General features: G+C 53.4%; 7 protein-coding genes across 7 annotated transcripts; 2 read left to right on the top strand and 5 right to left on the bottom strand.

Moving 5' to 3' along the window:
- The first annotated feature begins 2,210 nt into the window (after positions 1-2,210).
- On the top strand, positions 2,211-3,457 carry BO82DRAFT_354591 (aldo/keto reductase family protein). Its single transcript, XM_025635240.1, has 2 exons — positions 2,211-2,324; positions 2,377-3,457. The coding sequence occupies exons 1-2, from the start codon at positions 2,267-2,269 to the stop codon at positions 3,324-3,326; spliced, it is 1,008 nt and encodes a 335-aa protein (XP_025491786.1). The 5' UTR covers positions 2,211-2,266; the 3' UTR covers positions 3,327-3,457.
- Positions 3,391-3,906, bottom strand: BO82DRAFT_354590 (uncharacterized protein). Its single transcript, XM_025635239.1, has 2 exons — positions 3,775-3,906; positions 3,391-3,716 (listed from the first exon to the last, which is right to left on the bottom strand). Exons 1-2 carry the CDS (start codon positions 3,822-3,824, stop codon positions 3,533-3,535), a joined length of 234 nt encoding a protein of 77 aa, XP_025491785.1. The 5' UTR covers positions 3,825-3,906; the 3' UTR covers positions 3,391-3,532.
- A 1,086-nt stretch (positions 3,907-4,992) lies between these two features.
- On the top strand, positions 4,993-5,751 carry BO82DRAFT_248386 (CIA30 family protein; the record flags this gene model as incomplete). The annotated part of the gene is made up of 3 exons (XM_025630850.1): positions 4,993-5,033; positions 5,106-5,585; positions 5,682-5,751. Coding segments are annotated over 3 exons (591 nt in total), but the record flags the coding sequence as incomplete, so codon positions are not given.
- Positions 5,752-6,054: 303 nt separating this feature from the next.
- Positions 6,055-7,494, bottom strand: BO82DRAFT_335965 (putative solid-state culture specific protein; the record flags this gene model as incomplete). The annotated part of the gene is made up of 1 exon (XM_025633322.1): positions 6,055-7,494. The coding sequence occupies exon 1, from the start codon at positions 7,453-7,455 to the stop codon at positions 6,055-6,057; it is 1,401 nt and encodes a 466-aa protein (XP_025491783.1). The 5' UTR covers positions 7,456-7,494.
- A 550-nt stretch (positions 7,495-8,044) lies between these two features.
- BO82DRAFT_310715 (type 1 glutamine amidotransferase domain-containing protein) lies at positions 8,045-8,873 on the bottom strand (the record flags this gene model as incomplete). Its single annotated transcript, XM_025632389.1, has 3 exons — positions 8,045-8,436; positions 8,493-8,730; positions 8,796-8,873. 3 exons carry the CDS (start codon positions 8,871-8,873, stop codon positions 8,045-8,047), a joined length of 708 nt encoding a protein of 235 aa, XP_025491782.1.
- A 743-nt stretch (positions 8,874-9,616) lies between these two features.
- BO82DRAFT_354588 (peroxiredoxin family protein) lies at positions 9,617-10,862 on the bottom strand. The gene is made up of 5 exons (XM_025635238.1): positions 10,476-10,862; positions 10,305-10,417; positions 10,077-10,240; positions 9,893-10,030; positions 9,617-9,832 (listed from the first exon to the last, which is right to left on the bottom strand). The coding sequence occupies exons 1-5, from the start codon at positions 10,520-10,522 to the stop codon at positions 9,797-9,799; spliced, it is 498 nt and encodes a 165-aa protein (XP_025491781.1). The 5' UTR covers positions 10,523-10,862; the 3' UTR covers positions 9,617-9,796.
- On the bottom strand, positions 10,752-12,322 carry BO82DRAFT_81851 (NADH:flavin oxidoreductase/NADH oxidase). The gene has a single exon (XM_025641584.1). The coding sequence runs from the start codon at positions 12,204-12,206 to the stop codon at positions 10,887-10,889; it is 1,320 nt and encodes a 439-aa protein (XP_025491780.1). The 5' UTR covers positions 12,207-12,322; the 3' UTR covers positions 10,752-10,886.
- Positions 12,323-12,359: the final 37 nt, after the last annotated feature.

Below are 12,359 nucleotides of genomic sequence, written 5' to 3'. Positions count from 1 at the left end.
ATAAGCTCGTGGCCAGCCCGCGAGGCACGGCTTGTCATACCCCGCACGGAATTCCTCGAGCTCGATAGAGAGAGCGAGATGGGGGATCCGCGATAGAGGCCTCAATCGGAAGACGATAGTTCACGCATGTCAGATGATGGTGGTGGTCATCCAAGGGAAAAGGCATGCTTGAGGCATCGAAGGCCAAACGTCATCTGGGGCGTATTTTGCGTTGCAAAGTCTCTTCTGCCCTATGAAACGTCAGAGCAAATGTTGCTGATGGTTTTTCACGCCTCCAAATGGCGTGCTAGGAGAAGGAGCCTAGAGGGGTGGTGAATAGACCAGTCGATGAATTGCTGCCTCCAAAACAAACCAACTGAGCTAAATCAGAGCTTCGACCGGGCCGGCGAGAGGCACCAATCAGCGAGCCAGGTTTACGGCTCGGGCCAAATGCTCCGGACCACCCCATAATAAGCATAATCACCGTAGCCCCTTAGCAATTAGACAGTATCTAGTTGACCCCATCTCAAACTCAAAGACCATGATTCGTGCCCAAGCTATCTTCATTACACACTCAGCCTTCTTGAGATGGCTGGCTGCCGCTTGATTTTTTTCCCCTACCGCCTGTCCGGCGATCGGAGCCCAGAACTCCGGGATCGGCCCTGTCAAGCCTCGGTTTATTTGCATGGACGTGCAGACGCGTAGCGTGGTCTGAGTCCGAAAATAGACTCTCGAAGCATGAATCTATGAAGAGAAAGGAATCATATATTGGCCTGACACTCCGTCCACTTTACTGACCTAGCCTGTCGTGGCAAGAATGCTAGTATCTGTTGCATTATGCCTTCCTGGATTGCAAAGCAGATCACCAGAAATATAGCACCAGGAATTGATGCTTCGAAGCACCACAGAAGAGACGATTGGGGTTTAGCCTGTTCGTCTTTTTGAGAATGTCTGGTATTGATGCACATGTTACATATGGCTTTGTTCAGATGACGACTACTTCTACAAGCAGTCTTAGAGATGGTATTAGAGGGGGCGGAGGTAGCACCACGCATAAGTTAACAGCTGCATCAATTAACATGGGGCTACTGTGGCAACACCGGCACCAATCCAATGCATAACCCGCCCTAGCTCATCAAATAAATTCTGCAGGGTCCATGAAGACTGAGAGCAACCTCAGAAACAAAGGATGTCGATCGACAGCCCTATCACAGAATGTTCTACAGTCCTGATCCATCCCAGCTTCGGAGATAAACTCGGACGTAAGATTGGCGCGCGCTGGGGACACCGACGGCTGTACTGTAGATCTGAGATCCACATGTCATTTGTATGGATTTTATTTCGGGTTACACGAGAGAACTAAGAGAGAGTCGATAGCCCAGTCTACTTTTTCGTGAGACTTTGAAATGCTGTCATCCACCTCGTCAAGTCGAATCAAGCATCTGTCGATTGCTCGGCTGTCCGGCGTTCGTCTTGGCATTTGCGGAAATATCCGCAGCTGCAGGTGAGATACGGAAGACCATTGCGGCCACTAGGCAAAAGGAAAATCTGCCGGCAAAATTATAAGCAAAAGATAAACCCCAATAATCCTAGTAATAAGGGTAATTAAAAATAGTCCCTAATAAAGAACCCTAAGAACAATACCTTCGACCCTAAAAAATCCTAAAGATCCTAATATAAGAAGGGGCTGAGTTGGTTATATAAGTTAAAGCATTTTTTTAAAAGGTAAAAGAGGAAGGGGGGGGGCGTGTTTGGTAGAAGACTAAAAATTAACTTAGGAAGTACTTTAATTATATAGGCTCTAGAGGCTGGAGAGATGGCGGCGGAGAAGGGGGCGGTAGAGAAGGAGGGGGAGGGAGGCTTAGTTATAGTAACTATTTTAGTAGGCAGTTACTGCTGCGGTCAGGATACTTAGTAAGAAAAATCCTATTTGCCGAGTGACCGCAATGGTCTTCCGTACAGCTGCAGGTGAGATGAATACGACAGGGCAACCACAAGAGCTTGTAATTTGGTAAGTGACGTAGCAAGTTTCAGCCACGATTCGTATTTGAAATCGACTTCATTAAATGCCTTCGGTGCACAGTACTCAGCAATTTGAGCGTTGGGCTTAGCAGCCGGAGTTAGCTGCCATCGACTTATCTCCTACGGAAATAAAGGAGATAATGAGCATCATCCGTGATGAAGTATATAAGGAGTGCTTCCGCCCCAGAAATCTTGTCTTTGCACAATAATATCAAGTGACTACAGTCTCACACTGACCATCACAACCAAAAAGCCAACAGCAGCAATGGCCAACAACACAGGCCTCAAGATCGTCTTCGGCGCCATGACATTTGGCAAGCCCAGTACGCACCCACCCACTTTGCACTACCAAACACAACCCTAACCAAAAGATAGACACCCTTGGGGCGCGCGTCTTCGACAACGCAACAGCATCGACCATCCTAGACACCTTCCAAGGGCACAACCACCGCGAAATCGACACCGCGCGAATCTACGGCCACGGCTCCTCGGAGGAATTGCTCGCCGCCCTCGACTGGCAATCCCGCGGCCTGACCATGGCCACAAAGCTGTACCCGAACGCGGGCAGCCATTTCCCGAGCGTGGGGACCTACACGCACAAACCGGAGGACGTCCGGCGGGGCCTGCTTGACAGCCTGCGCGCCCTGGACAGCCCGACGATCGACCTGTTCTACCTGCACGGGCCGGACCGCACCGTGCCCTTTGAGGAGACCCTGCGTGAGGTCAACAGCCTCCACGAGGAAGGCCGCTTCGCGCGTTTCGGCCTCAGCAACTTCATGGCTTGGGAGGTGGCGCAGATCTGCGAGATCTGCGCGCGCCACGGCTGGATCCGCCCGACGGTCTACCAGGGTGTGTACCATGCACTGCAGCGCAGCGTGGAGGCGGAGCTTGTCCCGTGTCTGCGGAAGTACGACATCGCGCTGTACGCGTTCCAGCCCCTGGCCGGCGGGTTCCTGACGGGGCGGTACACGCGCCAGCAGACCGAGTTCGAGGCCGGGTCGCGGTTCGATCCGGCGATCGTGCAGGGCGCGGTCTCGCGGGGCCGGTACTGGAATGATACGTATTTTGATGCCCTGGAGAAGATCCAGGAGGTGTGTGGGCGGTCGGGGCTGACGGTGGCTGAGGTGGCGCTGCGGTGGTTGAAGTATCATTCCGAGTTGCGGGCGGAGCTCGGGGATGCGATTATTGTCGGGGCGAGCAGTGTGCGGCATCTGGAGGAGAATCTGGTGGATCTGGAGAAGGAGCCTTTGCCGGAGGAGGTGGTCAAGGTGCTGGAGGAGGCGTGGGGGTTGATTAAGGGGGTTGCGCCGAAGTATTGGCACTGATCTTGAGGTTGGGGTTTATGTTCATTACGCGTTGGGATAGCGTTGTGTAGCATTTCATAGCGAAGGAAGTATTGTTCATTATGTTACAACAGGAAAGACTTCATCAACAATGATATTCCATCCGATACAGCCCAGCCATTCGATTTATATACAAGTACAGTAAAGGCACATCTCCATAATCATAACATTCATAGTAAACCTTCAGATCAGTTCTTAGGCTGATGGCTCGGTGCCCGTCCCACTCGGTCCTCTCCCGTTTGCCCTCCAACCATAGTCTGAGCTTCTTTGTTTGAGAACAGCTTCTCATCCTTGCTGGGGGACTGGGCGCGGAAGACTAGAGCGGCGCCGGCAATCATGCCAAAGATACTGAATAGGGCGAGGTTTCGGGAACTACACAATGAAGTAGTCAGTCTCTTGCCCTTTAGGAGAAATATCTAGTATGACTTACCGAACCGAGCCAGGGTGGCCGTTGGTAATACCGCCGGAGTGTGCAACCATGTTGACGATTGTTGTGGAACGGGATTTGTTGGATGTGGGTGATTCTGGTTTGAAGGTACTTGCTCTTAATAGATTAAGGTGATCCAGTAGCTTACCACCACAAACGAGGAGGAGTCTCCATTGTTGATATACGCTGTGGTTGAGACTACATACACATGACGTCAAGTACCACATGTATATCCGTCGGATATGTTTCGTTCCGCTGGATATACAGAACACATGTGGCTACTGTGGGATGCATCTTTTGCGTCAGGAAGACGTTGCCGTGAACCCTGTCGGCCATTGGGTGTGACTGATTCTAGTGGCGAGTGTGGTGGTCATGGTGTCCAGATCTCAACCAAAATGCTCCTTGCAGGCGTTGTCATGACATGATACGATAAGCTTGAGCCGATGACATATCCGATTAGATTTCACTTTGGGTCTGCCCCATATGGGCACTGTACAATCACCGAGTATCGATCGACCCAGTTTTCTCCGCGCTCAATTATCCACTCAACTTTTCCGTCGTGGAGTAGATACCACTGCCGCGCTTTAACTGTGAAACAGTAAATGCGAATAAGGTATGTTCCAGAGAACGAGATATCTAGGCCATGGACTGTAAGCCAGGTGCGCTCAAAGGCGCTATGTTTTTCTGGAGTCTTGAGCTTGACCGACAATAATCATGAAACTAGACTCCGGTACCGAGAGTAATCTCACATATTAAACCGGTGTACATAGTCAACACTTGAGTATTGCATGGAACACGCGCAGGCAAAGTCTTGCGGACCTGTGAACTATCTTTGTGATGAGCGCCCGGATGACAAAGTCCAAGCCCCGAGATCTAGACTCGGCCAGATCGACGTCCCTTGATCCTCGACGGCTCCAATCCCACTAAACAGCTACAGCTGATAGAACAAACCAAGCTCAATTATTGACCACACCCCATCGTGGAAAATGCAAAAGAAACCATCCCATCTACGCTACTAAACCCAACCAAGCTCTGCAATCGGGGCTCCGCAATCCCGACGTCATCGATGCCGAAAACCCACCGATCCCGATTGCCGCGATTCTGGAACCTGAATCAACAACATCCACCAAAAAAACCACCTCCTTTTCTCTATCATTCCTACCCCGCGTACTCCAATTCCTTGTCTCTTTCTCAGAACTAACACACACATCAACAACAAAAATGTCACCTACAACATCAAACTACCTCTTCGGAGGCCCCATGTAAGTCCCGCCCAGGCCCCTCACAACCACCAGACCACCAAATAACCACAACCCCATCCAAAAAAAAAACAGCCCCTGGACCCCCGAAGACTGGACCTCCTCCGACGATCGCGTCCGCGGCGGTGCCTCCCACTCCTACCTCACCATCACGCCTTCTTCTTCCGATGACCAAAAGAATACAGCTCGCTTCCACGGCACCCTCGACATCCACACCCTAGGCGGCGCCGGCTTCGCCTCCCAACGCACCACCACCACCACCAAGGAATGGGACCTCTCCCGGTTCTCCGGAATAGAGGTGCATGTTCCCCGCGCCGACGACAAGCGCTACACCCTCACGCTGAAGGACGAGATCCTGCCGAATCGGCCGGACGGGCGGGAGCGGAGTTCGGTGTCGTGGGAGGTGGACTTTACGGTTCCAGAGGGAAAGGGAAGTGGGGGGCTGCGGTTCGCGTGGGAGGAGTTTCGGCCGACGTACCGCGGGAGGGAGATTAGGGATGGGGTCAAGCCGCTGGATCTGGAGAGGGTGCGGAGGGTGGGGATTATGGTTCGGAGGTGAGTATTTTCTTTTCCCCTGGTCTTCTGGTTGTGTGGGGTTGGATATTCTTGCTTTGAGGAAAAGGATTGATGCTGATGGTTGGGCTGGTGTAGTTTCTTCGGAGAGCAGGAGGGGGAGTTTGAGTTGGTGGTGGAGTCCATTCGGGGTTTTCAGGAGCGCAAGGACGAGATGAGGTATAAGGATGATGTGTCTGCAACTGTTGGTGCAGTGGACGAGGAGGAATATAATGAGAAGTGGGGAGCGGAGGGCGAGGGCTTGGGTCACGAGGCGCAATGGATGGCTAGCTCTCGGCCTTGGGATCGGTGGAGGGCGATATTCTGCTGTGGGGTTTAGTAGTTATTCCGGTCTATCATGACGAAGCGAAGGCAGGGTGTGGCTAAAATAGAACAAAACAACACTATAGATGCAACTACCTTCTCTCTCCATTCACTAAGCACACAATCCAGTAAGCTACTGTACATACTATCACTCTCCAACCCCAGCCTCACCATCCCGAACAAACGCCTCCACCTCCCCAACCAACCTCTTCAACCGTCTCTCATCCTCCCCACCCACCGTAACAGCAACATAACTCCTCCCCCCGTCCACCCCCTGCACCCAAGCCGTAACAATCATGCTCCCTTCCTCTATCTCCTTCCCAAACCTCCCCACAAACCCACTTCTATCCCCCACAACATACAAAGGCGACAAAACCGCCACCTCCACCAAGCCCCTCCCCACGAAATGCCCCCTCAACAAACCCAGATGATACGACCCCGTCACCCGCGGATTCACATCCACAATCACGTGTCTGCCCCCGTTCTCCTCGGTCATCACATCCGCCCCAACGGGTCCGTAATACCCTTCCGCATGTAAGCGCTCCGCTAAAGCGAGCACAACCCCTGCGTACCGCTCTTCGAGCCATTGCTGCGCAGGGAACGACACCCACCCGCCGCACCACTGGCCCTGACCGTTGAACCGCTGCCGCGAGGCCGCGTGGAAGATTGCTCTTCCGGTCTGCGTGAGGAAGAAGGAGATGCCGTGGGCCTCGCCCGCCACGAACGGCTGGAGGATGAGGGTCAGAGGGTGGAGGTGGGCGTTCTGGGGCGTGACGTGCGGGAACGAGGTGTGCAGGATGGCGCGGAGGCGGCTGCAGGCGTCGGACCTCTCGGCTTCGGAGCATACCACAAAGGTGCCGCGGCCCGAGGCGGCGACGGAGACTTTGATCACGAATGGGAGGGTGGGGTAGGCTTGAATGGGCTGGAGCATGCGGGTGATTTCTGCTTCGGTGGCCGCGAGGGGGTCTGGGGTTGGGGGGATGATAGGGTCGATGATGGTGGAGGTCGGCGTCGAGAGGGAGGAGAGCGCCAGCCAGCGTTTGCTGAGGAGGTGGTAGTGGGTTTCTGGGGGTAGGATGTGCGGGAGGTGGGCGAGTTCATCTTGCGGGACGATGATGGCGATCTGGGTGTTGGGTGGGAGGTCGATGGCGGAGGCGTTGCGGGGGAAGTGTAGCTCCGGTCTTTGGGCTGGGTGCAGCTGGGCGTGGAGGGTGAGGACGTCGGTGATGGCTGGGGGTGGGGGCTGTTCTGGGTTGTTCTGGGTTTCCGCGTCGGTGGTTGCGGGGAGCGAGTCGAATAAAATGACGGGCGCGCGGCCGGCGATGAAGGAGTAGCGCTGCGCGATGCCGCGCTCGAGGATGTTTTGCATTGTGTTCGGGGCGGTGGTGTTGGGGAAGGTGATGCCGTACAGGAAGTACTCGGAGGAGAAGGGGTGAGGCATCGCCCGCGAGGGCTGGCTGGGGTGTGGGTACGCGCTTATCACCCCATGGGGTTCGCCGCTGTCCAGCGAGTAGAGATCGTCGAGTGTGGTGTCTAGGGTTATGGTCATGTTGGTAGCGATGGTGATTTCTAGATGTACTAGATGCACTAGTCAAGGAGCAATGGTCGGCGACTGAGTTTAGTCTCTGACAATAGGAAAAGGAACCATCTGAGACGGCTTGTAGTGTAGATTCTATCCATTCAGATGATCCATTTATAGAAGCCGGTCGTTTTAGACGTCAATTGGCGTCATGAAGGAAAGATCGACCGTTGTCTGATTCCGCCGGCGCATGTGTTCCGATATATCTGCTAAGGGCCGATCCTAGCCAAGATGACATGTTACCTAACTGTATCTCGGTATGTAGATTGACACAGGCCCGTCACTGAGAAATATGCTGCTTGAGAGTCGCCAAGTGAGATAGTATCAGACGATATAGATAGGGGGAGGTACGGGCAACGCAGTTCTCAGACCAACGACACTGCATCCTGCGGAACGTGGTCTTCATTAGTGGTTATGTAGATCATCAAAGCACATCTCGCCTCGCTGTCTATGGTTCGAAGCATAAGTAACCTATCCTCGTGAACGGAATATGTATATTAATCACTAATTAGACTTATCAGGTCGGCATATCTAGGCATCATTTCACACATCAGATTAATTACAATCCCAGAGCACTGAGGATTGCCTTTCCAACACCAGTAGCACTAGCCGGGTTCTGGCCGGTGATGACAACGCCACCAAGACCAGCGACCTGGGAGGTAACAACCTTCTCGCCCCAGGGCTCATCGGCCTTGACGTACTTGCCGCCGGAGACGCGGTTCAGCTCAGTCTCCAGCATAAAAGGCATGATGGGGCTGAGGCCGACCTGGTCCTCCTCGATGTTGGAGAAACCGGTGACCTCCGCACCAGCAAGCAGAGGCTCGCCGGAGGGGGTGGTCGCGTTAACCAGCACAGCAGGACCGTGGCAGACGGCAGCGACGGGCTTCTTGGCAGCAGCGAACTCCTGGATCAGAGCCAAGGACGTCTTGTCGCTGTGCAGATCGTACATCGCTAGTGGGAATCAGTACCGTTGGCAATTGACAGGTTGGGATGGCAAAGAGACTTACGTCCGTGGCCACCCACGTAGAAGATGGCATCAAACTCGGAGACCTTGGAGGCGACATCGGACAGCTTGACGGTGTTGGTCCAGAGAGCCTCCTGCTCCTTCAGGAACTTGGTCGAGGAGGGGTCGTTCTCGAACATCTTCACGGAGCTGGGGTCGAGAGGGGCCTTGCCACCCTTGGGGGAGGCGATGACCAGCTCGGCCTTCTCATGGAGAACTTCCCAGGGGTGAGCGAACTCGGGCTAGTGACAGGTCAGTTACTCATCGTCATAGAGATTGATTTTTGTGCGGATAGCGGGGTCCTCACCAGATACCAACCAGTGGGGTGGTTGTTAGCAGGGAAGTGGTCCTGAGAGGTGAGAACAACGAGAACCTTGGGAGCCATTTTGAAGTGTGTATGATCAATGTGGAATTGACTATATGTTGTGGCACTCGATCAATGCTTCTTGCTTTGAGGTTTATATAGATGTTGCAGTCTCAGGAATGGATGACATCAAGAGCTCGAGAGAGATTATTCAGCCAGCAAATCTGGGAACGGGCGGGGCACAGGAGACTTTTCTCAAAACTGATTAGTCGGCCTAGAGCTATCGGTTCGATTCTGGCCCGGGTGGATTCCCTCACCTCTTTTCCCTTACACAATTTAAAACATGCCACTGCTTTCTCTGGGTTTCCAGAAGGGATTCCATATTGTGATTGGTGGTAGATCATCCAGTATACCCGAGAATTGGCCTTAAACCCGGGGTTTCATGCAAGCTGCTTACACCGTATGGGGTTGACCCACTCATCCCACGCTACGCTGCAAGAAAACACATTTTTGAGCAAGTTCAGGGCGTTAATAAAGCTACGTACGAAAGGGAGACTGAAACAAGCTCTTCGGAAGGATTCGCAAGCAGCGGAGAGACACAACTACTCTATATTAGACTACGCCGCAAACTTGCCCGAGGTATTAAACTATTGAGCTATAGATAGCCTCATTAGGACCCGAGCTGAGCCGCAATTCGAAGCCAACCAGGTCAATAGTTACTGCTGGGCAATGCTTGCTTGATTGCTTTCAATTGACAGATATCTCATGACCGTGGGTCGTAGGTCTGATCCACAAGATTTATGATGAATGCCATGGTTGATTGTCTCGGATCATCGATTGTATAAGCCTGCTTTGAACCATATCCAAATGGCGGTTGACGGACTGCTCTTTACAGAATTACATGACTACAGAGCCACAACCACTGAGATCCAATTTTTGACACGAGGCAGGCACGAAACTGTTCTCTATAGATTTCTTCACTTGCTTTATCCACAGCACTATCCTCACAGATGAGCCAACACAGCGTCTGCACCAGAAACCTACGCTCAAAATTAGCAAATCACTGAATCAGCGCCGGTGGATGGAAGCTGGCGTCTTACCTTGACTCCCTTCTCGGTCTCAATCTGTGCGTAGGTCACCTTTCCGTGGTCAATGATGATCGCGAATCGGCCGGTGCGGCCGCCGTTCGCCCAACCGACGGAGTTGGCGAATCTGGCATCGGGGTCGGAGAGGAAGAGCTAGACTCGTCAGTCGTGAAGCAGGTGCCTTAATTGAAGAACATACGATATCATCGCCCTTGATGTTGTTGGCCTTGCCCCAAGCACTCATCACAAATGGGTCATTGGAGGCAATGACAGCGACCACCTCCACGCCCTTCTCTCGGAGCCGCGGAAGGTTCTGGATGTACCCCGGAACGTGATTGATGGAGCAGGTGGGGGTGAAGGCTCCTATGAATTCGGATCCGCATCTTAGTAGGCTTAAAGAGAAAACATGGGGTAGATTCAAACGCACCAGGCACGGCGAAGAGCACGACTTTCTTATCGGCCCATTCTTTCGAGGCGTTGTAGTTGATGGGAATTCCGCAGGCGGTAATCTCGCCGCTTTCTTCTGTCCAGGGAATGTACCTATCCAATGGATTCTCAGTAAAAATTCACCGCTTCACTTTGATAATTGAAGACATACTGGAACACAACGTCAGAGGGGAAAGAGTCTCCGGGTTTGAGAGCCATGGTGATGTTGGATGGATTGGATTGTTGTTGATTGTTGGGCAAAAGTCAATTGAGAACGAGGGGGAAGGACGAGGATGAAGTGCGGGGGTTGGCGTTCTTAAGGGAGCAAACGCATCGATGAATCAGTGGCGGTTGATGAGTTGTTAATTGTTATGCAGCTCGTCATTCCGATGCGGTCAAGCGCGAGGACCTCGGCGCTTTCCGTCTGCTTCCCGCATCCCGCTTGAGATACTTCAGCTCACTTACTCACTTACTCACTCACTTAACCTATGAAGATGAGACAGACACACACAAAAATCTATTCAGAACATACAAGTCTATTTACAATAGTCGGATCGTGTCTCATAACCTCACTTCTGGCCCGCTAGAGGGCCCTCCCAAACTGAACCGGGTGTTCAATGGGGACTCCCAGCGTCTTCGCGGCGTTGAGCACCCACTCCGGTTCACGCAGGAACTGGCGAGCCAGAAACACCAGATCAGCGCGTGGGGATGATCCAGACAGAGTGTCCTCCGCTGCGCGAGCCTCTTCCGCTCCTTCGACGATCTCCTTTGCCTGCTCTGCTTCCGTGATGTATCCGACGCTGCCCACAAGTGTCGATGCTCCAGCTTCCCGGATTGCTTGGCGGACATGGCCTGCCAGATCGATCTGATAATTCTTGCTGCTCATGTGAATGTTCTGGTCCTTGTGGTTACCACCAGAGCTGACATCCACTAGATCAACTCCGAGCTCCGGTAGATCCGCAACCAAGCGAATTGTACTGTCGAGATCCCAAGAGCCGGACTCGGCCGCCACAGCCTTCCCATCCAGCCACTCAACCGCGCTCACGCGCACAAATAGCGGGGTGCCGCTGGGAATCGCCGCTCGAATAGCCGTCGCGACCTCACGCAGAAGTCGGGTGCGATTCTCGAAGCTCCCACCATACTTGTCCGTCCGCTTGTTAGTAACTGGACTCAAGAATTGGTTCAGAAGATACCCATGCGCCGCGTGAATTTCAATAACATCCACACCAGCTCGGATGGCCGCCTCAGCGCTTCTGGCAAAGGCCTTGACCATCTCATCAATCTCCTCCGTGCTCAGCGCCCGTGGCGTCCAGTATCCCTCGCCGGTGCCGTCCCAGATATGTTCCTTCCCACCTGATGGTCCGACAATATCAGAAGGCCATCCGAATGCGTCCTCATCCGACTTCAAGGTTGGCTTCCCGGCCTCCTTGGCCAACCAAGGAGCCGTTGTGCTGGCCTTGCGTCCGGCGTGGGCCAATTGCACCGCGACCTTGGCGCCCTGGGCGTGACAGAAGCGTACGACCCGCTCGAGAGCCTTGACTTGCTCCGAGTCCGGGGCTGTGTCCCACAATCCAACATCATTAGGGGAAATGCGACCGTTCGGTTGGACGGCGCTCGCTTCAACGAACACTAGACCAGCGCCTTTGAGGGCGAAATGGCCCAGGTGGGCGATGTGATAATCGGTTAGGGCGCCAACAAGAGGAGAGGACAGATCGGGCTCAGCGGAATACATGCACATGGGCGAAACCACGACACGGTTCTTGAGGGTCACGTCGCGGATCGTCAGCGGGCGGAAGAGGGTCGGCGTAGCGGCATCGCGGGGTTCAACGGCAGCGCCGGCATTGTTGGCGGGAGTGTAGTAGGGAAGGTGGTCGGCTTTGACCACAAGAGTAGAGGGGCTCATGATGGCTTTGGCAGGCACAAATAATTGAATCTGGTAAGTGAATTAAATATCATGGTAGGCTTGGGTAATGGGATGGTTCTTATACTTGCACTCAGCAAGCTTTACAGAATGGCGTCAGAGAAGTGTCAAAGGAGCTGCTGACAAATGCCGTGA

The sequence above is a fragment of the Aspergillus uvarum genome (assembly GCF_003184745.1).
Source record: "Aspergillus uvarum CBS 121591 unplaced genomic scaffold BO82scaffold_28, whole genome shotgun sequence".
NCBI lineage: Eukaryota > Fungi > Ascomycota > Eurotiomycetes > Eurotiales > Aspergillaceae > Aspergillus > Aspergillus uvarum.
The sequence above is the reverse complement of the archived record's forward strand: the minus strand, read 5'-3'. Positions and strand labels throughout refer to the sequence as shown.

Excerpts from the sequence above, each read along its gene's own strand:
- BO82DRAFT_354588 (XM_025635238.1), bottom strand. The coding sequence starts at position 10,522 with ATGGCTCTCAAACCCGGAGACTCTTTCCCCTCTGACGTTGTGTTCCA. Across the intron at positions 10,418-10,475 it reads CCCTCTGACGTTGTGTTCCA|GTACATTCCCTGGACAGAAG; the intron begins GTATGTCTTCAA and ends TCCATTGGATAG. Across the intron at positions 9,833-9,892 it reads AGACCGAGAAGGGAGTCAAG|GTTTCTGGTGCAGACGCTGT; the intron begins GTAAGACGCCAG and ends TTTTGAGCGTAG.
- BO82DRAFT_354591 (XM_025635240.1), top strand. The coding sequence starts at position 2,267 with ATGGCCAACAACACAGGCCTCAAGATCGTCTTCGGCGCCATGACATTT. Across the intron at positions 2,325-2,376 it reads CATGACATTTGGCAAGCCCA|ACACCCTTGGGGCGCGCGTC; the intron begins GTACGCACCCAC and ends ACCAAAAGATAG.
- BO82DRAFT_81851 (XM_025641584.1), bottom strand. The coding sequence starts at position 12,206 with ATGAGCCCCTCTACTCTTGTGGTCAAAGCCGACCACCTTCCCTACTAC.
- BO82DRAFT_354590 (XM_025635239.1), bottom strand. The coding sequence starts at position 3,824 with ATGGTTGCACACTCCGGCGGTATTACCAACGGCCACCCTGGCTCGGTT. Across the intron at positions 3,717-3,774 it reads GGCCACCCTGGCTCGGTTCG|TTCCCGAAACCTCGCCCTAT; the intron begins GTAAGTCATACT and ends TTCATTGTGTAG.